The 24,363-nt window shown below is 37.2% G+C and overlaps 1 protein-coding gene across 21 annotated transcripts in view; it reads right to left on the bottom strand.

Annotated features, from left to right (window-relative positions):
* The window catches only part of DGKH (diacylglycerol kinase eta), a 190,369-nt gene that overhangs the window by 2,046 nt on the left and 163,960 nt on the right, over positions 1–24,363 (bottom strand). For 10 of the 21 annotated variants that reach the window (XM_016925244.4, XM_016925251.4, XM_016925250.4 and 7 more), the window contains 9 exons: positions 20,910–21,017; positions 18,102–18,215; positions 17,709–17,843; positions 16,410–16,573; positions 12,564–12,669; positions 11,509–11,601; positions 7,828–7,947; positions 7,383–7,491; positions 5,782–5,912 (listed from right to left, as the gene is read on the bottom strand). In XM_016925244.4, the coding sequence (XP_016780733.2) occupies positions 5,782–5,912; positions 7,383–7,491; positions 7,828–7,947; positions 11,509–11,601; positions 12,564–12,669; positions 16,410–16,573; positions 17,709–17,843; positions 18,102–18,215; positions 20,910–21,017 (1,080 nt within the window). Of the gene's footprint in view, positions 1–4,009; positions 4,123–5,781; positions 6,015–7,382; positions 7,492–7,827; positions 7,948–11,508; positions 11,602–12,549; positions 12,670–16,409; positions 16,574–17,708; positions 17,844–18,101; positions 18,216–20,909; positions 21,018–24,363 lie in introns of those variants that run through there. The other 11 variants (XM_054665223.2, XM_016925249.4, XM_063792089.1 and 8 more) reach the window with 6 other exon arrangements.

Here is a 24,363-nt window from a genome sequence, read left to right as displayed (position 1 = left end):
TAAGCCCCACAGGCATTAGCTATTTATCCTGATATTCTCCCCTCCTTCTGCCCCCACAACAGGACCCAGTGTATGTTGTTCCCCTCCCTGTGTCTATGTGTTCTCATTGTTTAGCTCCCACTTATAAGAACGTGTGGTATTTGGTTTTCTGTTCCTGTGTTAGTTTACTGAGGACAATGACTTCCAGCTCCATCCATGTCCCTGCAAAGGACATGATCCAGTTCCTTTTTATGGCTGCATAGTATTCCATGGTGTATATATACACCACATTTTCTTTATCCAGTCTACTATTTTTTTTTTTTTTTGAGACAGAGTCTCATACTGTCGCCTGGGCTGGAGTGCAGTGGCGTGATCTCGGCTCACTGCAACCTCCGCTTCCCAGGTTCAAACGATTCTCCTGCCTCAGCCTCCCAAGTAGCTGGGATTACAGGCGCCTGCCACCATGCTCAGCTAATTTTTTTTCTATTTTTAGTAGAGACAGGGTTTCACTATGTTGCCCAGGCTGATCTCGAATGCCTGACCTCGTGATCCACCTGCCTCAGCCTCCCAAAGTGCTGGGATTACAGGCCTGAGCCACCACACCCGGCCTATCCAGTCTACAATTGATGGGCAATTGGGTTGATTCCATGTCTTTGCTATTGTTAACAGTGCTGCAATGAACATATGTGTGCATGTATCTTTATAATACAATGATTTATATTCCTGTGGGTATATACCCAGTAATGGGATTACTGGGTCAAATGGTATTTCGGGTTCTAGGTCTTTGAGGGATTGCCACACTGTTTTCCACAATGATTGAACTAATTTACATTCCCATCAACAGTGTAAAAGCTTTCCTATTTCTCCACAGCCTCACCAGCACCTGCTGCTTCTTGACTTTTTAATAATTGCCGTTCTGACTAGTGTGAAATAGTATCTCATTGAGGTTTTGATTTGCACTTCTCCAATGATCACTGATGTTGAACTTTTTTTCATATGTTTGTTGGCCACATGTCTTCTTTTGAGAAATGTCTGTTCATGTCCTTTGCTCACTTTTTAATGGGGGTTGTTTTTTTTCTTGTAAATTTGTTTAAGTTCCTTGTAGATTCTGGATATTAGACCTTCGTTCAGATGGACAGATTGCAAAAATTTTCTCCCATTCTGTAGGTTGTCTGTTCGCTCTGATTATAGTTTCTTTTGCTGTGCAGAAGCTCTTTAGTTTAATTAGATTCCATTTGTCAATTTTGGCTTTTGTTGCAATTGCTTTTGACGTTTTAGTTTGAGTTCAATATTTTTATGCCTTTGAGGGTATAGGCTGTAATAAAGCTATGCTGTGACATTTGTTATATCTTTATTTTTATCACATATCATTATATATTAATTTTTATCATATTCTTTTTTTTTTTGAGACAGAGTCTCAATCTGTCACTCAGGCTGGAGTGCAGTGGCATGATCTCAGCTCACTGCAACCTCCGCCTCCCGGGTTCAAGCGATCCTCCTGCCTCAGCCTCCCGAGTAGCTGGGACTACAGGCATGCACCACCATGCCCAGCTAATTTTTGTATTTTTAGTAGAGATGTGGTTTCACCATGTTGGTCAGGCTGGTCTTGAACTCTTGACCTCATGATCCACCTGCCTTGGCCTCCCAAAGTGCTGGGATTACAGGGATAAGCCACCGCTCCTGGCCAATTTTTATCATATGAGTAGCTTTCTCTTTCCTTGGATAAACAGTCCAAATTTTGACAAAGCATGCTTTGTAGATATTCAGTTATCCTTCCAGCCACACATACACAACTTTCCAAATAGAAAAAACAAAAAATAAACTAAACGAAAAACTCACACCATATGTTTACCATTTTCTTTGGTGTCTCTTTTTTCTCCTACTGTGTTCTAGCAAAGAAAATGATGCAATCAGTTTGTTTCCTTATCTACTAAAGCACATTGGAAATACTTTCCTGGCTGGGCATGGTGGCTCACACCAGTAATCCCAGCATTGTAGGAGGCCAAGGCAGGCCAATCACTTGAGGCCAGGAGTTCAAGACCAGCCTGGACAACACAGCAAGATCCTGTCTCTACAAAAAATAAAAGATATTAGTTGGGTGTGACGGCATGCACATGTAGTCCTAGCTATTCAGGAGGCTGAGGCGGGAGGGTCACCTGAGCTCAGGAGGCTGAGGCTGCAGTGAGCCATGATTGCATTACTGCACTCCATCCTGGGTGACAGAATGAGAGTCTATCTCAAACAACAACAACAACAAATATATGTATATATATATATATATATATTTTTTTTTTTTTTCCTTTTCCCAGCTTTAGACTGTCATGTTACTATGTCTAGTTGTTTTGGTGATATGGGAGTAACACTTGAGCTAATCTCTGAGCAGGAGTTAACCAGGTGAAGGGTAGGGGAAGAAGCACAGCAAAAGAGAGTACATCCCTAAGGTGAGAAAAAGTATAGAGTTTTTAAGCAACTGAAATAAGGCCAGGATGAATGGAGCATAGCCCAGGGAGGAGCCAGAGACTTCACAGGAGGTTGAATACATAGGCAGAAACTTGTAGGCCTGCATAAAGATGTGAGTTTTTATTCCCTAGAAATGGGAAGCTACTGAAAAGTTTTAAGCAGAAAAGTGTACACCTGATTGATGATGCTAAAATAACACTCTGGTTGCAATGTGGATAATGGACTGCGAAGACAAAGAGTGGCAGCGGAAAGACCAGTTAGGAAGCTATTGATCTTACACAAGCAAAACTGGACAGTAGCATGGAGCAGGATTGTGGACAGGATATAAAGAGAAGTGAATGGAGATTAGAATCAATATGACTTGGTGATGGGCTTGATGGGTTAGGGGAAGATGGACAAAAAAGAGGAAGGTGCTAAGTATGAGCCTCATTTCTCTGCCTAGAGTGCCTGGAGGGCCAGAGATCTGATTTATAAAATGCAGAGCACTGGAGAAGGGGCAGAACAGGGGTGCAATAGGAGCTCAAGAGTTGCTTTTGGACATGTTAAGATTGAAATTCTCTAACCTAGGTTTCCATCAATGGATGACTGCATAAAGAAAATGTGGCACATATATACATTGGAATATTATTCAGCCATAGAAAATAAATTTTAAAAAAGAATGAAAACATGTCTTTTGCAGCAACTTGGATGGAACTTGAGGTCATTATCTTAAATGAAACAAGAAGACACGGGAAGACAAACATTGCATGTTCTCACTCATAAGTGGGTGTTAAATAAGGTATATACAAGGACCTAGTGGAATGATAGACAATGGAGACTTGGAGGGGTAAGGGAGTGGGAGGGAGTGGATAAGAAATTGCTTATTGGGTACAATATATGTTATTCAGGCAATGGATTCCGTAAAAGCCCTGACTTAACCGCTATGAAGGTAATAAAATTGCACTTGTATCCATATATATATATATATATTCATTTTTGGAGACAGAGTCTTGCTCTGTCGCCCAAGCTGGAGTGCAGTGGCGTGATCTCGGCTCACTGTAATCTCTGCCTTCTGGGTTCAAGAAATTCGCCTGCCTCAGCCTCCTGAGTAGCTGAAACTATAGGAGCGTGCCACCACACCTGGCTAGTTTTTTTGTAGTTTTAGTAGAGATGGGGTTTCATTGTGTTAGCCAGGATGGTCTCGATCTCCTGACCTCGTGATCCGCCCGCCTCGGACTCCCAAAGTGCTGGGATTATAGGAGTGAGCCACCGTGCCCAGCTGTACCCATATATTTTTGTATAAATAAAAATAAATTAATTTTTAAAAAGCAAAAACAGAGATTGATATCCCTGTATAATACCTGAGTACCAAGTAGCCGGTTGGTGCTATAATCCAAAAGTTCACAAATCAGGTCAGGCAGGGCTGAGAGAGAACCTGTGTGCCACTGACATATTCACAAGTAGTACCGGAAGCAATGGAGTACCTAAGGAGTGAGTGATCCCTCACCAGCATTTAGAGGCATCGGTCTGAAGGACTTGCCGCTGCTGACAGCTACAACCGCAGAGAACAATGGGAGCTCTTCTCTAGCTTTATGATTTTGTGCTACAGAAGACTCTTTCTGTGAAATGTTCCTTTTCTCATCCACCCCCCACATCTTGTTTCAGACCCAATACAATTTTTAAAATCCATGTCAATACAAATGTCTAAAAGTTTTAAGAGAGAGAATGTAATTTGCATTAAAAATAAAAACAAAACAGAACAAAAAAGTCCCATGAAAAGCAAAAAGAACGTTTTCTAAGATAATTCTTAACCATCTCCTTTCTATTCTTTTCTAACTTTGCCTTAGTGTATGTTTTTCCATTCTACACATTCATTCTGCTACATTCATTGTGTGTGTACCTGTATATTTCTATGTCTGTATGTATATATATAACACGTACGCATATATGCATTTATGTATGTATATTTTTTATACATACACACACAGTCTTTTCCCTGAATGTATGCTTATTCACAGCAAATGCGATGCATGCTTCTAGAGGACAGGTATCATGCAGAGAAGCTAGCATAATATATTAATCAGTCATTAATAAATATTGGTATCTGCCAAGGATATCACAAGTTACACAAACATGTTGGATATCATGATCCCCCCTACATTTACTTTTTTGTGGACTCATTTCAAGCTTGGAAGCCAACTTTTGCTTTATGAACTCTAATACTACATATTTTGCTATGTTCCAGATTTAGGACTCTCAACTAAGGTAATTAATTAATTATTTTATTTTATTATGGCTAAAGTTGTTTAGGTATAAGTGGTGCTCATCTTTTGATGTGCTAAAACTCTTTGTGAATCTGTTTAATAAAGATCTTTATACTACCAATTATCTATTCAAAGATCTTTGCTAATGTATTTGTAGATAAAGGTGCAACAGTTCATTAATTTGTTAGGAATTCTCTGTATTACGATAAAATTTAATGCATTTTAGAACTTGGTCTACATGAAAGGGATCACTCCAACAAATGTTACTACTTATTGGAAATTTAAAATGGCAATATGTGGTAAGAAAATACAACGTGACAAAATCCTACTCCTAAACCTTGGCCAGAGAGCCTACTTCAGCTGTTGCTACTACTACTGAGACTTCACCCACAGAATAAAAGGGAAATGCCTCAGGTGATGAAGGAATGGTTTTCTCTGTCGTCAGTTCACAAATAGGCTCTGAGCTGTTTTCTAGCAAAAGCTAGGCAAAATTTTTACCTCGTTTACTAAAGAAAAAAATTTCTTTTTGAGAATAATAGAATTTTAATAATATGTCATAGAAAGGAAATTTGAATTTCTCAGTCTAGTTATTCATGTGACCTAAAAAAGGCTGATTTAGAAACACAACAAATTGTAAGACTCTAAGTAGCCATTGCTGTAAGTCTCGCTTCTCATTCCATATGTTAGAAGGCTTTGTTATTGGTATTTTGCATTAATTTTTAGTTGTTAACCATATATTAGATTTTAGTCATTTTCAGCCAAATTATCACCTTCCATGCTGATGCAATAAAATGGGCTGATGGAAACATGATTCATTTGGAAATACTAGCACAGCAACAGTCATATCACTAGATGCAGAGAAAAATTACTAAGTTCATGCTAAGCTTTAGCTATAATAGAGTGATTCTGACAGGAAAATACTGCTGACATTCTTGTTAAAAAGCATACAAGAAACTCAGACCACAGGACAGTGAATGTTAGGTTACTACACATTTGCATAACATAAGCGAAGCTAAAAGCACGTATCAGAAGAGGCACAGGAGAAAGGATTCTGTTTTGCAATAAAATTTTCAAGAACAGAAGAGCACAAAGGAAATACCTTAAGATCTCGCCTTTCCAGATGCAAAAGTTCAGCCCCTCTGATGTCATGACGGATGAAGATATCTTTGTACTCTCCCAAATTGAGCAGATCCAGCCAAGCAGCAACTTCCTCTGTGCCCCATTTCTGAACTACCAAAGTTAAGAGCAAAACCCCCTTAATTTCTACATGCTCAATGCATTACAAAGCAAAGGTTGGCCAAAGAAGATGCAAAACAGAGTGCAGCGGCAGTGCTAGCAAAAGAAAAGGTTAAAGGTGTTGTTTCAACAAAACCATAGTTCCACTTTTTCCCATGCAAGTTACACACTATCGACACAAGGATCCGACTATACAAAACCATTTGCTGCCGTGCACCCATGCTTAGCTTTAGTCCAGTTTACTCATTAAAGCCACCCAACCTACACAATATGCATACAAAATGTATTTCACATCATTAGGATCAATGGTGCAAGCTCTAAATAAGCTCTGATGATTTCCTTCAGACCCTGTATGAAAACGGCTATAGACTGAAATGAGCTACAAATGCTAATTACAATTTAAAATCTGATATGGGGTATTCAATTTTACACAGACTTTTCTGCTTAAGGTCTTGCTGACTTCAAGTGTAGTGTTGATTGATTCTCCTACTACTGATAATAACGGCAATCAATGTGCTGTTAAATCACAATTTAACGTCATTTAAAAAGTCCATAGCACTGCTCTCTGACATTAGTTGGATTACGTTATTTTTAGTGTGTATCATTTGCTTATACATTTTATTCAACATTGATTAGCTTAATAAAAGCCTACTTATTTGCTGTGTTTGGTTTTTAAATGGCTTTCCTTAGCTGCTTTATGAATATCACAAATAAGGCTTTACATCACTTTTTTAAAGATAGCGCACTCAGAGGAATTTATAAAATTATTTGGTTATGAAAGGCAGCTACCATTGTATAAACAGAATTTGAAGGTGCTTTAGTACTAGCATACCTGTACATTTAAACTCTAAGGAAAGGTGAAAAAGGAACAAGAGAAATAGCAGCAAAGAGGGGGCTTAATCTTTGCTTGAGAATGCAAGTATCACAGCATATTGTCATTGTCGAGGGGTTGAAACAGTGTCCTCAAAACAGGAGAAAGGGAATATATAACTTTAGGTGGAAAATATATTCGGCAAGTTAAATGAGTAAATGAAAGTTTCTATGTTCCATTTATCAAAGTAATCTAAAAATTGTACTTAAAAGAAGAAAAACAAATTATACACTGATGCTTTGACTTGCTGTTGAGAAAGAACCATCTGAACAGAAATGCTGACATCCACTAAACAAAGTAGAAGCAAATTAGCAACCACTTCATTTTTTTGTGTGCTTCCTTACTAGAGATTCCCACTGATACTCAGATGTGTTTTAGGTATGAGAGGATTCTTTTATGGTAAAATTCATAAAGCATGAAATTCCCCATTTTAACCATTTTAAAGCATAGAATTCAATGACAGTATGTTCATCATACTGCACAATGCTCAACCACCATCTAGCTCCAGAACATTTTCATGACCTCCATGATGTCACTTTAATCAGCTCTTTTTTCATAATGTTATATTTCCCCTTCCCATATGGACCACCTACCAGGCTGTGAACTTGTCTTCTGCTTCTGAACCTTTTCCTTTTTAAACTTTGGCACTATTCGAAATACGGTGCTTCTGTTGTTTCTTTTGGTGCAATCCATAGGAGGTTCCTGTTCAAATCGAGCAAGAAAAGAATTTTTTCAGGATATGAAAAGGAGAAAAACCTACTCTGATAATAGGGATAACACAGGAATAAGTTATAAACACTAAACATTATAGAACAGTGATAACTTCTTCAAAAAAAGTTCACAATGTACTACTAAAAATGTCCCAATTCCCCTAAAATGCGTTCACATAAATGCCTTTTCTCATTTGTTCACGAACAGAACATTTGAAAGTAGTATTCAAAATTCATTTTTCCCTAAATATCTCTTTTTCAAAGATGAGTTCAAATTCTATAGTGATATGCTCTACATTTCTAGAGAAACAGGCTGAATTTTACATACCTCATCCTCATTTGGGTGTAAGATATAATAAAGCCAAGGAATCTCTGTCAGTTTCTGTAATTCCACCTCCACAGAGTGTAAGGCATTGGATACCCGCTCTTCATGTGGCGATTCCAGCTGCTATTTACCAGCAGATTAAAAGACAAAACAAAACAAGACTCAGTGGCCAGCCTCAAGTAGAATAAATCATTGTACTTTGACAGTGAACAGCCTCACTCCTTATTAAGGTAGTATTTTTTTAAATTAAGGAATATTAAGAGAATAAATTCTTTTATATTGACTTCATTTTTAAAAATCTGAATAGATTTAATCTAATCATTACTTCCCAAAGATCATATGAGTAGCTAGTGTAACTTTAATAACTTCATAGAAAAAGTATTCTTTTGGTGTTTTTTTCTGTGTAAATGTCTTCTTTCCTGTCTCCCTCCTTCATGCTTTCCAAGAATTTATCTACCAATTCTTCCTGGTGGTATAAGTGTACAGTCTTACTATTCTACTTATTTGTGCCAAAATTCCTTCTGATTTAAATAGGTCACCAGGCTGGGCATGATAGCTCACGCCCATAATCCCAGCACTTAGGGAGGCCGATGTGGGCGGATCATTTGAGGTCAGGAGTTGAAACCAGACTGGCCAACATGATGAAACCCCGCCTCTACTAAAAATACAAAAACTAGTTAGGCATGGTGTTGGGCGCCTGTAATCCCAGCTCCTTGGGAGGCTGAGGCCGGAGAATTGCTTGAGCCTGGGAAGTGGAGATTGCAGTGAGCAGAGATAGCGCCACTGCACTCCAGCCTGGGTGACAGAGCCAGAAACTCTGACTCAAAAAAAAAAAAAAAAAAAAAAAAGTCACCACATGAACAAATAATACTTTTTAAACTGGTTAAAAACTTGTCATATAAAAAGAACTGCAGAAAAATCTCCTTGAAAATTTAAAGAATAAGCTTAAGGGTAAAAAATCATGAATCTTAGAAAAATCTGTGATGAAAAACTGTCGTAAAAATTAGGGCAAAGCAAAAAGCTCAATGGTTTATCATCTGAAACTGGGTTTGGATATTTTAAGGAGAATTTAACTGCTCACCTATTGTCTGCATTAACTCATTGAAAGCAGGTATTAAAATGCACTTACAAGTTCAATAAATGAATAAAGATTAAATAAACATTCCTCTGCACAGAACTGGAAGGCAGTCGATTGGATTCTACTCCTGGCCTTGTAATTAACTATGTAACCAAAGGAAGGTTAATTGACTTCAGGAGACTTTATTTCTTCCTCTGGAAATAGCACAAGGTGATGATGATGATGATGATGATGATTATTTGAGACAGAGTCTTGTTCTGTTGCCCAGGCTGGAAGTGCAATGGAGCAATCTCAGCTCACTGTAACCTTGGCCTTCTGGGTTCAAGCAATTCTCGTGCCTCAGCCACCAAAGTAGCTGGGATTACAGGCGCATGCCACCAGGCCTGGCTAATTTTTGTATTTTTAGTAGAGATGGGGTTTCACCATGTTGTCCAGGCTGGTCTCAAACTCCTGGTCTACAATGAGCTGCCTGCCTCAGCCTCCCAAAGTGCTGGAATTACAGGCGTGAGCCACTGAGCCTGGCCGACTAGATTATTTTTGAGGTCTCTTCTAGCTAATCAATATATTTATAAATTACTTTAAAATTATAGAGTTCTCATAAATATGTTTATAGAATTTTAGAACTAAAAGTTCAGAGATAATATTACTGTTATTATGAACTTTTTTTTTGTTTCTCCTTGTTATTCACAGTATCTACCACTTCTAGTAGTGATTAAAAATACGGAGATTCTTGGCTGGGCGCGGTGGCTCATGCCTGTAATCCCAGCACTCTGGGAGGCCGAGACGGGTGGATCACTTGAAGTCAGGAGTTCGAGACCAGCCTGGCCAACATAGTGAAATTCTGTCTCTATTGAAAAGAAAAAAAAAATTGCCAGGCATGGCGGTGCGCGATTGTAGTCCCAGCTACTCGGCAGCTGAGGCAGGAGAATCACTTGGAACCAGAGAGGCTGAGGTTGCAGTGAGCAGAGATAACGCTACTGCGACAGAGTGCGTCCCTGTCTCAAAAAAAAAGGAGATTCTCTATCCTGTTGTGTTTAAAATTTATTAATTTTCGTTTAGTCTAAGAATATGTGTTATAAAACATATAAAATGGTTATTATAAATTCATTCTGGCACTAAAATATAGAGTAAACCTTAGTTGCTCTCAAATATAATCAATTCCTTATTGTAATATCACTATTGCCACAGGTTTTGGTAAAATTCACCGGTACACATTTTAAACCAAAATTCATATTTAACAATGAGAGAAAATTAAAAGTGGAGAAGGAAAGTCCATCCATATTAACATAATACAAATAATAAATATTAGCAAGGTAGAACTCAGCAGGTACTTTTCGTGTAGAGAAAATAAGTACAGAATAAATTATGCTTTTAGTTGTAAGAAATGATCGTCATAGGTCACTGGATTTCCTATAGGACCAGCAGAAGATTCTGGTTAAAAACAGTAGTGCCAAAAAAAGCCAAGAAGGGGCTCCACTGGTTTTATCAAAAGAGATAACCAATGTTTCTTTGTAATAGGTTTTCTTCATGGCCATAGTAGAGCCAGTCACTTCTTGTCCCAAGGAAGCTGTGTTTCAGTTTCCTTTGCAGGTAGGTAAGAGCGATGGCTTTCATGCAGCCTTTCAGCTTCTCTTCTCAGAGCAAAGGATGCCCCAAAGGTGGCACTTTTCTGGACCATAGGCGAAAACAGAAACCCTAAGCTCAGGCACTTAATAGCAAGGCTGTGGGATGCACCTCCCATTCATTCACCCACTGTGCCAGATACTATGACTCTTAGTATCACTTTTATTTAGGTGTAGATTTGCCCAACCAAGTGAGAAAATTACTTTCAAAAGAAATGTTTTAAGATCATCAACTACCAATTAACCAGAATTATAAAAAGGAATAAAAAAACAGCAAATGAATTAGGCCTTCCACACAGTGATAACAGCATGTGGGAATAAGCCACAACCGAACTCTAGGTGGCGGCAAGAGCCAAGATGCTAGAATACTTGAAAATGGTGAGGTATTTATAAAGAAAGGCTAACTCGTGCTGCTAACAAAATAGGACACCCACAAGCTTCCAGCATTTATGCTTGAGATCCATGGACTGTGGTCAGATTCAGACTTGGCCTAAACTTGATTTCCAGGACCAATCTGCATTAAACAAGGCAGAGTTCTTGAAATTTACTTCTTGAAACACTGTGTCTAGAAAATGTCCTCTTTTAAGCAAACCTGGAGGACCATACCAGTCATATTCAAATGCTAATTCAGGGAACAAACTCCATGAGTTCCTCTACTTGTGTGCAATAATAAGTACCTAAGGAATGTCTACTACACTTTATAAAGCTCACGTCTCTCGAAGCTGAATGGGGCAGAGCAGGGCTGCCTAAAAACAGGATGGCATATATGAGGGGAAATCTCCACTCCTGTTAGCCTGAATCATGACTCCCAACTTCAGCCATATATTTTCTTGAAGACAAAAACCAGGTGAAGAGGCAGCTCTCAGGATGGAAGCCAGAAGGCTGCTTCTGCCTTAGAATCTGCCAAATGCCTGTTCCCCAATGAAGGTAAGACCCAGACATTTAATTCATCATTCTTATGTTACCAGTCATTCTTTTCCTTACCAAAGGAACCCTGCCAACTAGCAAAGATTCTGTTTCATTATACAGCGCCTTCACATTGATGGCTATTTCAGTGGCAGTGTCTCTTGTAAGACTCTAGAAAAGAAGAATATCAAAGACATGTGATCTGTATTAAAACAGGATTTCATTACCATAAACACTTTAAATTTTATTCTTATAATTTAAATTCACAGCACACATTTTTAATCTACCAAAATTCTATAATTGCAAAGTTTCATACATTTGTTTGTATGACTATGTCATTATTATTATATTACAGAACCAAAAGAATGCACCGATTACAGTGAATACACTCAGGATCACACCTCCTACCTAATGAATATGTATATGCTAGCACCAGCATATACATATTCCCATTAAAAAGTTAAGTCAAAGAAAACTTTTACTCTCAGTAGCACTAACCATATTGCTTTTTAGACTATTATCTTGAGAACAAGCACTTAACTGTATATTAATTTAAGTAACTTCAATCAAATAATTAAAAAAAAAAACGCTATCAGTTTTCTCCATACTATAGCATTGTACCATGTGGCACATTTTAAGAGTTATATTCTATCCATTCTATTATTAACTTATATATTAAAAATTTTACAGAAGCATCAATTTCCGATTTAGCAAAACAAAATGAAGTAGGAATAATTTCAGTGCATAACTTCGAAAACGAGTGAACATCTCTAACAAAATGCACGCTGATGATATCTAGGATTGCCCTTTAACAAGGTACAGGGCAGAAGGTAAGGTAAAAGAAGGAGTAAGAAAGGATGATTAAAGTTCAAAAAAGAAAGAAATGAAGACAGATGGAAGGTGACAAGTGATTGAAAGTGAAACATAAAAAATGAGAGAATTTAAGAGCAGGAATGAAAAAATAACAGGAAAAGGAAAATAAAAAGTTGTCCACGATTTTACTGCAGGTTTGTAGAGACTCATATAGACAACATAACTTTCTTTCACAGAGCGTGGCATATTTTACAGTATTAAAATACATGTGTAACACCCAAAAGAATCTGTGGAATGAGAATTTACCATTAGATCCTCACCTCCGGGCACCTTGGGTTGGCTTTATTCAGGGCATGGGAGCAGGCATTCACAGCATGGGCCAGTTCTTGCTCCAAAAGACAGTGAATTGTGGCTGCGTCACATATCCTAAAAGCAAAAATGAAACAAATGAATAAAAAACTTTTTTGAGTGTTGCTCATTTTTTTTGAAGTATAGAAATGTTAGGATAAAACAAGTAAAAAATATATGAAGATCAGTACGGAACAACACTTTTAATGGCTGCTCAATTATGAATGGCACAGGTAGATCTATAAATCCAGACCCCACTGCAACAAAAAATATGAAATAAAAAATCTTCATATAAAAAATTAGGCTTAAAAATCAGAGGGAGACATATTGAAGTGCTATTTTGAAGAATGAAATATAGTAATACTTCATTTTGCAGTATCCTTGGAAAGTGAGAGGGATCACAAATATAAAGACTAGAAACTTCTCTTTCATTCATTGAAACTGCAAATGCAACAGATTAGGGAAGAGCATTACCATATTTGTCATCAATACACAAAGTGATCATAAGCAGTATATAAGTTAACATTCACAGCCTTTAAATGTAGCTATGATTTACTATCTCCATATTATTGATGATGACATTGAGGCTCAGAGAGACGTGGTAGGCATACAGAGCTAGTAAATCGTACAGCCAGGATCGGAATCTATGTCTATTTAACTCCAAAGCCTGTTGTGCCATACTCCACTGGTATCCAAACCTCTAAGAATAGTCCTGAAAAGACCAAATTCTGGAAGGCACTAACGCCAAGGACAAGAAAGGAGAAAAAGTCCCTCCGATTGCTAGAAAATGATGTAAGACCTGCAGATGAGCAAGAAGGCAGGGCTGTTCAAGTGTTTTTTTGCTTCTGACAGCTTCACGGAGAAATATTTTCTATCTGGAAAGGACAGAACAAGAAAAGGGACTGAGGCCCTATATAGCTGAACCAAGAGTAAAGAAAAAGAATTTAATTCTTAAGGATTATACAATGGATATCTAAGGCACAAAGAAGCTTGCAAATGTCACCTCAGCACTATTATCAGCAACCCTGAGAAACCATGAAGAATGAGCTATTTTTCAGAAGAACAGAGATGGATAAAGGTTATTCTAATTTTCAGAGAAAGGGAAAGACGTAAATCAACTTCAGATCAACATTTCTAATTGCCTACTGAAATCTGCTAGGTATTTTTAATGTAATTTAAATTCTAAAGCCCAACATGGAACCCATCATTTTCCTTCTAATACCTACTCCTCTTCCTGAACCCTATGGCTCCATCAAAGGCACCCCACAATCATCCAGCCATTCATTAGAACATTAAGGTCAACCTGTTTCCTAATTCATGCCCATTTACCAATTTTAAATCCTAAACTGTCTTTAATCTTGCTTGTCCTTTCTATCTTTACTGCTTTAGTCTATCATTTTTTATAGGGACAACTTCTACAGCATCCTCAGTGTTCACCTTGCCCCAGTTTTGCTGTCGTCCAGAAAAACCCCTCCACACTACTTCTAGAACAGCCCAGTAAAGATCTGGCTCCTCCTCACCTCTTCATCTACATTCCACACACTCTTGCATATACTATGCCAACCTTTCAGTCACCCCAAACTCTCTGAGATTTCCTGAAAGTAGCATGCATTCACACTCCTCTGGGCCTCTTCCTAAGCTGGTTCCCATGCTTAAATTGCTCCTTTTCTCACTCTTCCCTCAAGACTCGGATGAAAGGTCACTTCTTCCAGGCAGCCCTCCTTCACTGCCTCTGACTTCCTCTAGAGTGTATCTACAGAGTCCACTGTGTGCCTCATGTCAACCCTTTGGCCACATTTCTCCCTCCTACTAATCTGTGAGCCAATTAAGTAGGGCTGTCAAATAATCATCTTGTATCTCCAGCCTAAGAAGAGGTTCAAAAATTGAATATGTTTGCATAGTCAATGAATAAATTCTGAAAATAGACAAGTGAGCCTGATTTCATCTGCAAAATTTAAAAACAGATGGGAAGCCAAACTACGTTGACCAGAAGCAAGCCTAGTCAATCTTCGCTTCCTTTTTACAATAAGATTATTTGGTTGGTTCACAGGATGAGAACATGGGAAGTATATTTTGGTTTCAAAAAAACACTGTAAATTAGAGGCCACAGAAGTTGTCTGTAGTATTTAAAAGAGATGTATTTAGTCTGAAACTAACAACCCTATGGATAAGAAGCCGAGATGTACAATAATGCAGCTGTGTGGGTATAGCTGAGTAAATATTCATTTTCTCTTCCCTTTCTTCTGAGCTGCCCAGTATTTTGCAGTTGTAAGACTTGATTCTAATTCTGAATGTTGGTCCAGCAGTAGGGGGTGTATGCCTTTTCTCTTCTGTCTCTAACATCTCACACAGTCTAGTTATCTAATAAATATTTAAAGAGAGTAAGGAATGGGAGGGGAGCAGATGGCAAATAGTAGAGAGGAGGAAAGATGTGAGTTAGCCGCTGAAACCACTGAGCTTTGCTTTCCTTCTTTTCTTTTTCAACATTTTTATCAGTGACCAGATGAAGGTGTGGGAAGAATCTTAAGTTACTATACACAGAGCACTCAATATGCCAGACATGATGTGTCATATCGTTTGGCTGTGTCCCCACCCAAATCTCATCTTGAATTGTAGCTCCCATAATCCCTATGAATCATGAGAGAGACCAGTGGGAGGTAACTGAATCATGGGGGTGAGTTTTTCCTGTACTGTTCTCGTGATAGTGACTAAGTCTCACAAGATGTGATGGCTTTATAAAGGGCAGTTCCCTTGCACATGCTCTCTTGCCTACTGCCATGTAAGACGTGCCTTTGCTCCTCCTTTGCCTGCTGCCATGATTGTGAGGCCTCCCCAGACATGTGGAACTGTGAGTCTATTAAACCTCTTTTTTTTCTTCTTTTTTTGAAGACGGAGTCTCACTCTGTCGTCCAGGCTGCAGTGCAGTGGCATGATCTTGGCTCACTGCAACTTCCACCACTCAGGTTCAAGTGATTCTCCTGCCTCAGCCTCCTGAGGAACTGGGACTGCAGGTGCCCACCACCACACATGGCAAATTTTTGTATTTTTAGTAGAGACGGGGTTTCACCATGTTGGCTAGGCTGGTCTCGAACTCCTGACCTCAACTGATCCACCTGCCTCGGCCTCCCAAAGTGTTGGGATTACAGGCATGAGCCACTGTGCCTGGCCTGAAACCTGTTTTTCTTTATAAATTACCCGGTCTCAGGTATTTCTTCATAGCCATATGAAAATGGACTAATACAATGTGCTTATAGGACTCATCCCTAGAGTCTCATTTAATCTTCACGCACCCTATTGAAACAGCTCTTATTAGCCCCATTCGGTAGATAAGACTCAGGTGAGGAGGTAAGACACTGGCCCATGGTCCCTCCTCCCCTCTGAAGTTTTCCCTGGTCATAGTGATTTTTATTTGTTTAACACTCACAGGCTTGCTTTTTATCTCCTTTCTTTTTGTCTATTGAAATTAATGTTATGTGTGGTCTCAAAATCTCTCTAATAACTTGTCAGAAATTGGTTTTTGAAGTCTTTTTATTCTTTTTGCTCCTGACTCTTCTCTGGAACAGGATGAATGTTTAGACTTCCCTCTCCATTCCATAAACATTTAATTAGTAATTAGAAGGCAACATATAAGTAGGTAGTATAGTGTAAAGATGTATATAAAATGGAGAAATAAACAATAATGGAAAGAGTGCTGTGTGAAGAAGAGTAATTGCATCTCTTTTTGATACCACTACTGAAACAATGTATTAAGATTAAAAAAACAAAAATTGGCTGAGACCACAGTTCCCACAGCCTGAAAAGTCAGCAGAGCCCCCTACCTAGTAATGAGCTCCTCTGCAGCCTGGGAGCATAGCTGCATCTGCGACACCTCTTCTGTTGCCAAGTCAATGGCGTGATGGATGTACAAATGGGTTCGGAGAACTGGTTTACCAGAATCACACTTCTGCTTATCTTCCCAAGATTTCAGAGTGCTCTCAAAGGCCTATTTAAAGTCAATATTGTAATGAATTGTTAGTTTAGAACTGAGAGGTCCATGTAAATGTGTGCTTTAATAAAACTACAATTGCTTTTTCTCTAATGACTCCTCAAATAAATCACAAGTATAAAAAAGACATTTCAAAGTTTTCCAATGTACTGCAACACATGAAAAGTAGTGCAATCAATGATCATGAATACATCATTTAAAAGTTAAAAAAGAGATTTAGGTCAAGGCGGGACAATCACTTGAGGCCAGTCTAGGCAACATAGTGAGACCTCATCTCTACAAAAAAAGATTTTTTTTTTAATTAGCTGGGCTGAGGTAGGAGGATTGCTTGAGCCCAGGAGTTTAAGGTTGCAGTGAGCTATGATCACACCACTGTACTCCAGCATGTGCAATAAAGCAGGACTGTTTCAAAACAAAAACAAAAACAAAAAAATATTTCATGCTTCAATCTTTACTATTGCTTCAATTTATTCTTTAATCTTTACTATTTTATATATACTAGATGGGCAAATATTAGCAGTCTTCTTTGATAAAGATAGGCCTTAATTAAAAACACATTCTGCAAAAGGAAAAATAATAGAGACAGTAAAAAAAAAAAAAAAAATCAATGATTGCCAGGAGTAAGGGTAAGGGAAGGAGGGATGAATAGGTAGACCATAAGGAATTTTTAGGGTAGTGAAATAATTTTGTATGATACTGCAGTGGTGGATACAAGTGATTATATCTTTGTCCAGACTCACAGATGTACAACTCAAAGAGTAATGGAAACTATGGACTTTAGTTAATAATAATCAATCAGTATTGACTCAACAGTTGTAACAAATGTGCCACACTAATGCAAGATGTTAACAGGGGAATTTACATGTGTAGGGAAGAAGGGGGAGCAGGAAGTATATAGGAACGTAATTCGAATTCTCTTTACTTTCTGCCCAGTTTTTCTGTAAACCTAAAATGGCTCTGAAAAATAAACTCCTACTGAAACAAATAAATATTTGTTCATATTTCAAACCACCATGACCTAAATGTCAGATTTAAGAGACAATTTAAATGTTTTCATTTTCTATTTTTTTATAACAATTTCAGATTCTTTAAAAACCTGACAATATTCTAGAAGAACGTTTTTGTTACATACTCTGTCCCTTGTTAGCATTTGTGCTCTGTTTTTGTGCACAATTTTGATAATCCCTGGAGGCTGAACCCACGCTTCACCATCCACTTGCACTGGGACTCCTTCGTCACCAAATATAGTGATCTTCACTGTACGGCACTGAAATAAAACAAATCATTTTAGAGTATGAATCATCCGGAGAAAATGACACTCAATCTTTATGCAGGCTTGAGTATTAGACTATTCTACAGAACAGACTGTTATGCTTTATCACTTATAAATGACATGGTAAAAACTGATATGACAACAAAGTCAGAATATTATAGATGAATATCCAGTGTACGAGTTGTTTAGAATAGATTCCTTCAACCCTCCTTAGCCCAAGAAGTGCAGTCAGGTTTGACGAGAGAAACCAACCTGGGCTATTCGATGATGCTGCAGTTTAATGACCCTTGAAACTGCCATTTGCATGCTATCAAATATTGCTACAACTTCCAGGATCTTGTCATCAAAGGATGGTGCAGCAAATATCTGAAAGGAAAAACTACATTATACTTCTACTGAATGTTTAGGTGAAGAGCACATTAAGCAATGTAAACTGCAATATATATCTATATATATTTAATATATTTAATAATATATTTAAGTAAATATTATTAGGAAATAATAATCCAAGAAAAAAATCTCTGAAGATGACTTCCAATAAACCTAACTTTAAAAAGGGTTTTCAAATATACACGGATATACTACTCATACCTCTCATTAAACTACTCTTTGGACCAGTTAACTAATATATTTCTAAATAATTCACCTTGGAATAAAACATGTTAAATACATGTTCATACCTAATTCAAACGTGTTAATAAGATGATACATGTAAGTTTTGGAAATCTAAAAAAAACTACAAAGGCGATATAGTGTCATAGAAAGGTGATATAGTTTCATAAGGTTAAAGCTAATGAAGATGCAAATTATGATCCAGTTTACTTGATATATTCTAAGGGAAATCTTTCAAGGTTTTACAAGCAATATACATATGTGCTTTATATTTTAATACAAAACTTTTGAGGGAACTTGAGAGTATGCAAATAGAAACCTCAGAAGATAAAAATTATGCAGACTTATTTTGTCTTTACATTAGATGCATTTTCAAAAAATTAATTTACTCTAAAATTTTATATGTAGGCTGTATTACCTTACTCTCTCTTTTACTATATCATAAATAATATGCATCTGAAACAATTTTCAGTATAAAGTAATAAGCTAATTAAAACTTTCACTGAAAATATCAGGACACAAAGTTGCTAACATTGTAATTTGTAATTTTTTTATTATACTGCCTGAATTTAAACCCTGTCTCTGCTATTACTAACTGGAAACTTTGTCTTAGATTCTTCAGCAGTAAAAATCAAATAAACAATGTGGACATTAAATAATGAATGTGAAGCTCTTAGAACATTGTCGGACTACCTAGCAGGTGTTCAAGGAATGTTGGCTTTATTTACCTTAATCTCACTGATTTCTCCCCTTCAAAATACTTAATAGTGACAAGCAGACAAAAGATGCTTTTATACTCGAATAGGACTGGAATATATTTATGTCATGAAAATTACAAATACTTTCCAATTGATCTTATACTGTAATCCCTATCTGTCCATTTAAGATCTTTGAGAATAACAGATCAGTAGGAACCATTATATCATTATATCATAAACTCAAATCAATGGATGTGACTCTTCAAATAAAGACTGTGATAACACTTCTCATTTTTACTGATATATATATATATATATACACACTTTAATAATTGTGCCCTCTCTTTCATTCTTTTCACAACAATTACATTTGTAAGGTTGTGTTTTCTTCTTTTTCTAATATAGAAAAGTATGAAAAGAAAAACAAAAATAGCCCTAAACTCGACCGGCCAAATGAGCCCTCTTGATATTTCTGAAAATAAAAAATACATACACACACAAGTTTAGAAAATTAAAAGTACTGAGGCTGGATGCAGTGGCTCATCCCTGTAATCCTAGGACTTTGGGAGGCCGAGGTGGGTGGATCACCTGAGGTCAGAAGTTCGAGACCACCCTGGCCAACATGGTGAAACCCCCGTCTCTACTAAAAATGCAAAAATTAGCCAGGTGTGGTGGTGCGTGCCTGTAGTCCCAGCTACCCAGGAGGCTGAGGCAGGGGAACTGCTTGAACCTGAGAGGCAGAGGTTGCAGCGAGCTGAGATTACGCCATTGCACTCCAGTCTGAGCGACAGAGTAAGATTCTGTCTCAAAAAAGAAAGAAGGAAGGAAGGAAGGAAGGAAGGAAGGAAGGAGAAAGAGAGAAAGAAGGAAAGAAGGAAAGAAAGAAAGAAAGAAAGAAAGAAAGAAAGAAAGAAAGAAAGAAAAAGTAAAAGTACCAAAAGGTATTGTGGTAGGCAGAATAATGCCCCCTCTCTGCCCCCTAAAATGTCCATGTCCTAATCCCCCAAACCCGTGAATCTGTTACCTTACACAGCAAAAGGAACTTTGCAGATGTGATTAAATAAAGGGCCTTGAGATGGGGATGATCCTGGGTGATCTAGGTGGGCCCAATGTAATCACAGTGGTCATTAAAAGTGGAAGAGGAAGCAGCAGACATCAGAGAGATGCCATGTGAGAAGGATTCAACCTGCCTTTGCTGGCTTTGAAGATGGAGGGGAATGTGGGCAGCCTCGAGACGCTCCAAAGACGGAAATAGAGTCTCCCTTAGAGCCTCCGGAAGGCAACAGCCCAGCTGACACCTTGATTTTAGCCCAGTAAGACTGTGCCAGTCTCCCATCATATACAACAGTAAGATGATAAATGTGTTTGAGGTGGCTAAATTTGTGTTAACTTGTTATAGCAGCGATAGAAAACAGATGCAGGTATAAAATTAAAAAGTAAAATCTTCCCTTCCTTATTTCATAAATCTACTTTCCAAAAGCAGACCCACTATTTAATGTTCATCCAGAAAATTGTGACATACATCCCAAGATACGAGTATCTGTATCTTCAACATGAGAAAAGTTAAGAGTACATCCACAAGAGACTGTTACAATAAAATCTTAAATAAATCTATTCCATGCCTCACTTACCCAATGCAAAATATTTAACATGAAATTAAACTACTATTCAACAGCCCATTTACAAAAGCAAATTATTCCAGTGACATAATTATTTTTGAGGAAACAAATGATTTACTCCCATTACTTACATCATCCTCTTTAGTTCCACCCCAAAAGTTAGTGCCTCCAGCATAGCTGGGAATGTTCAACACGGCTATGCCTTGCAAGCTGGGAAGAGGAATATACTGCCCATCGCACTGTAAGGTAAAAAAAAAAAAAAAAAGTAGAGATTAGATAAAAAGAGCAGAACCACTAGTATGGAAGATACTAAAACACTAAAGATGAAGGACAATGGAGCAGAGTGTGTTCGTAATGTCTGCTCTCTACACGTTACCAAATCATTTATCTTATTTTTTAATTAAAAAAAGTTTGAAGTATAAATAACTATAGCAGAAGTTATTACAAAAAACTGATTTTTAAAGAAATGTTTTACCTCTTTCCTCCAAAACCAGGGAGTCCTTTTGTTGAATCATTTTCAGGCCTTTTATGTACTTTCACCTGCATTGTGGTCCTCTATGTACTTATTTTAAGCATCTTTTTGAAAGCAGACTGGGTAAGAGAAAGTTGACCCTAACCATCTCACTTAGCCCCTCTCACAGTCCCTGGTACATTGCTGGGGCTCTACAACCACCTGGGGACTGGTGAAACTCAAAGCTGAATACTTCAAGTACAAGTCAGAACCAAAGTCAAGCAAAAATATATGCATCTCAGAAAGCTCCTTGCAGTCCTTACTTTCTCATTAAGCACTTAAATGAAAAATAAATTACCATGTAAATGGAAAAAAAGGATATGGCTGGTGAATGGATGTGAATAAATTCTTACTGAGTAGAAGCAGAACTGTTACCTTCTCTCATAAATGTTGTTTCTTAATTTCAATTAATGCTGTTTATTCTATTAACTTTTAAATAAAGTCTAGTTGGCTATTAAGGAGACAATTAGTTATGAAACTAATTTTTTAAAAATTACTCAAGAAAAATGAGCATAATTATGTTACATACATTTTATGATCATACTTATTATTTTAATTAACATTTAAACCAAACCACTTAACATTTTTCTAAGTGAACATTTAAATCCAATGGAAATGTTTAAGCCTTCATTTTAAAAGAGAAGAGCTTACAGATGTCACACCTAAAATGGATGCTGTATTTTCATTAAATAATTCTTATATTAAAAATAATTAACATAGCTTCTTAAAAATTACATTTTAATGCCCAATAAAAATGATTTCCAACAGAAAGAAATAAACTGTATTTCTGAGACTGTGAGAGAATAATTTGTTCTAGGGTAGAAACCAAGGTGAGGGAAAGAGTTTCTGTAATGGGACATCTCATTAAAAAGAGTATTAAGTCCTACTGGTCTAGGATGGTTTGGGTTTAGCGAAGATGGAAGGAAAAGGTCTCAATGTCAAGAGTACCAATGTTTTCTTTAATGTCTATTCAGTAGTGAGGTTCTGATTCTCCAAGTTAGCTCGCTAAACTGGTGAAAATCCAGGGCAGAGACCAGCAAACACTTGGAAATTGTTACAGCTGGTCCAAGACCAACCCGTAAGGGACTTCTCTGCTCTCTGAATCTGAGAACGGGGAAGAATAAGAGCTTAGTGAGGATGCATAGGAGGTTAATCTCATCCCCAAGTACTGCAAAAAATGTTCACCATCAGAATCACACAGAAGCTTGTGTTCGCTAATTCAGCCAAAGTCAGTTCTTGGGAAGACCTCAGGGTTATTGGCTGACTGGAATGGTGTAATGGATGAAGGCCAGGATTGGTTGATTTACCTTCATGGGCATGTTTCACAATTCCTTTTTTTCTTTTTCATGAAAACACAGTGTTAACCATTAGCAGGTTTAGCTTTTCACATTCAAAGGTCCATGCACCTGGGGGTGTGTCTGGCACATAATTGGTGCTCAGTGTATATTTGTTCAATGAATAAATATGAAATACTTAACAGAATAATAAACTTTTTCTCAACCCAATACATTAAACAGATATCTTTATGTGCTTTAGAAAAAGCTGCTTTAAATCATATGACTAACAAAGGAAATGGGGAAAAATACTATCTCTGTAAATATAAAAGAAATATTTTAAAAAGATTTTCCAAATGGATGCACTTTATTTGCAAACATGGTATGGAAAACGATGAAGATTTTCAGAAGGAAGTCTCATGTGCGGTGCTGAAGTGAACATATATATATCTTAAGCAACACACCTAAATCTAAATGCTTAATGTCCATTTCATAGAGTCTCATAGGAAAAATACGAGGAATACAGATTCAACAAATTAACAAATTCACATGATTTAAAAGTTTCTCATATCCAGGAAAAACTTCAGGAGTGTTAAATTTTAAAAAAATATTTCCAGTAGCCCCATATACCCTTTATTTTTATTTATTTATTCTTTTTGAGAGATGTGGTCTTGCTCTGTCGCTCAGGATAGAATGTAGTGTTGTCATCACAGCTTACTGCAGTCTTGAACTCCTGGGCTCAAGCAATCCTCTTGCCTCAGGCTTCTAAGTAGCTGGGATTATAGGTGCACACCACCAGAGCTGGCTCCCTAGCCATCCCATGTTTCTATTTGTGGTTCATGATGTTGCAAAATGCTACAAAACTGCAGCTATATATATTTTCCTCATTAGTGTTTGTTTTCTCTGCTCCTTTCACCAGACAATCTGATATGGAGGGAAGATGGTAGAGCTGGATTGAATTCTGTCACTTAGTATTTGAGTAAGTCCCTTAAGCTTTCAGAGCTTCACTTAGCTCATCTGTAAAATGGGCTAACAATTCTTAGCACACAGTGAGGCCAATGAGATAAGGTAAAGAAAAGCACCTAGAACACATGTGGGAAGTCAGTAAATTTCCTTCTTCAGTTATAATTACAAATTGTCTTATGGAAAAAACACTGGATTTGAAATGCTGGCTCTTCCACTTATCAGCTGTTTGAACTTAAGCAATGCCTTTACTCTTCTGAACTGAATAATAATACCTACCTCATGAGTTGTTAAGAATTAAAGGTGGTATGTAGAAGGCACACGGTAAACTTCATTCAAAATGATTTAAAAAGTAGTTACAACTAGTTATTACTGAAATGAATTAAACAAATACAGAAATTACTATTAATATAATAAACTAAATTTGTTTTTTAAAAAGATACAGATTATGGGAAGATTTGAAATAACTAAAAATGTGAATTAAACAACTATTTGTTCTCAATCACATATTTCATTATAGCCTACAGATGAAGACTGTTTTTTAAAGTTATTTGTTTTTCTTCATGTATCTTAGTACTTACAGAACTTGAAACAATATATAATTATTATTTCAGTTAATAAATAGAATAGGCTGCTTAACCCATGTAAATTACGTATATTATGGGCAAAAAAGTCATCCTTCTTACAAAAAATGTTTGAAATTTTAATACAATTCTTCCATTTACATGTGAAAGGTGTTTCTACTCTAAAAGTAGCAAAATATGATACTGTGATGTTATTTACATTTCTGGAATTCCCATCATTGTAAAAAGGATTCTAAATCTCACTCCAAGTTTC

This window comes from Pan troglodytes, chromosome 14, assembly GCF_028858775.2.
Source record: "Pan troglodytes isolate AG18354 chromosome 14, NHGRI_mPanTro3-v2.0_pri, whole genome shotgun sequence".
In the NCBI taxonomy this organism is placed as follows: Eukaryota; Metazoa; Chordata; class Mammalia; order Primates; family Hominidae; genus Pan; species Pan troglodytes.
This window is presented reverse-complemented; position numbering and strand designations above follow the sequence as displayed.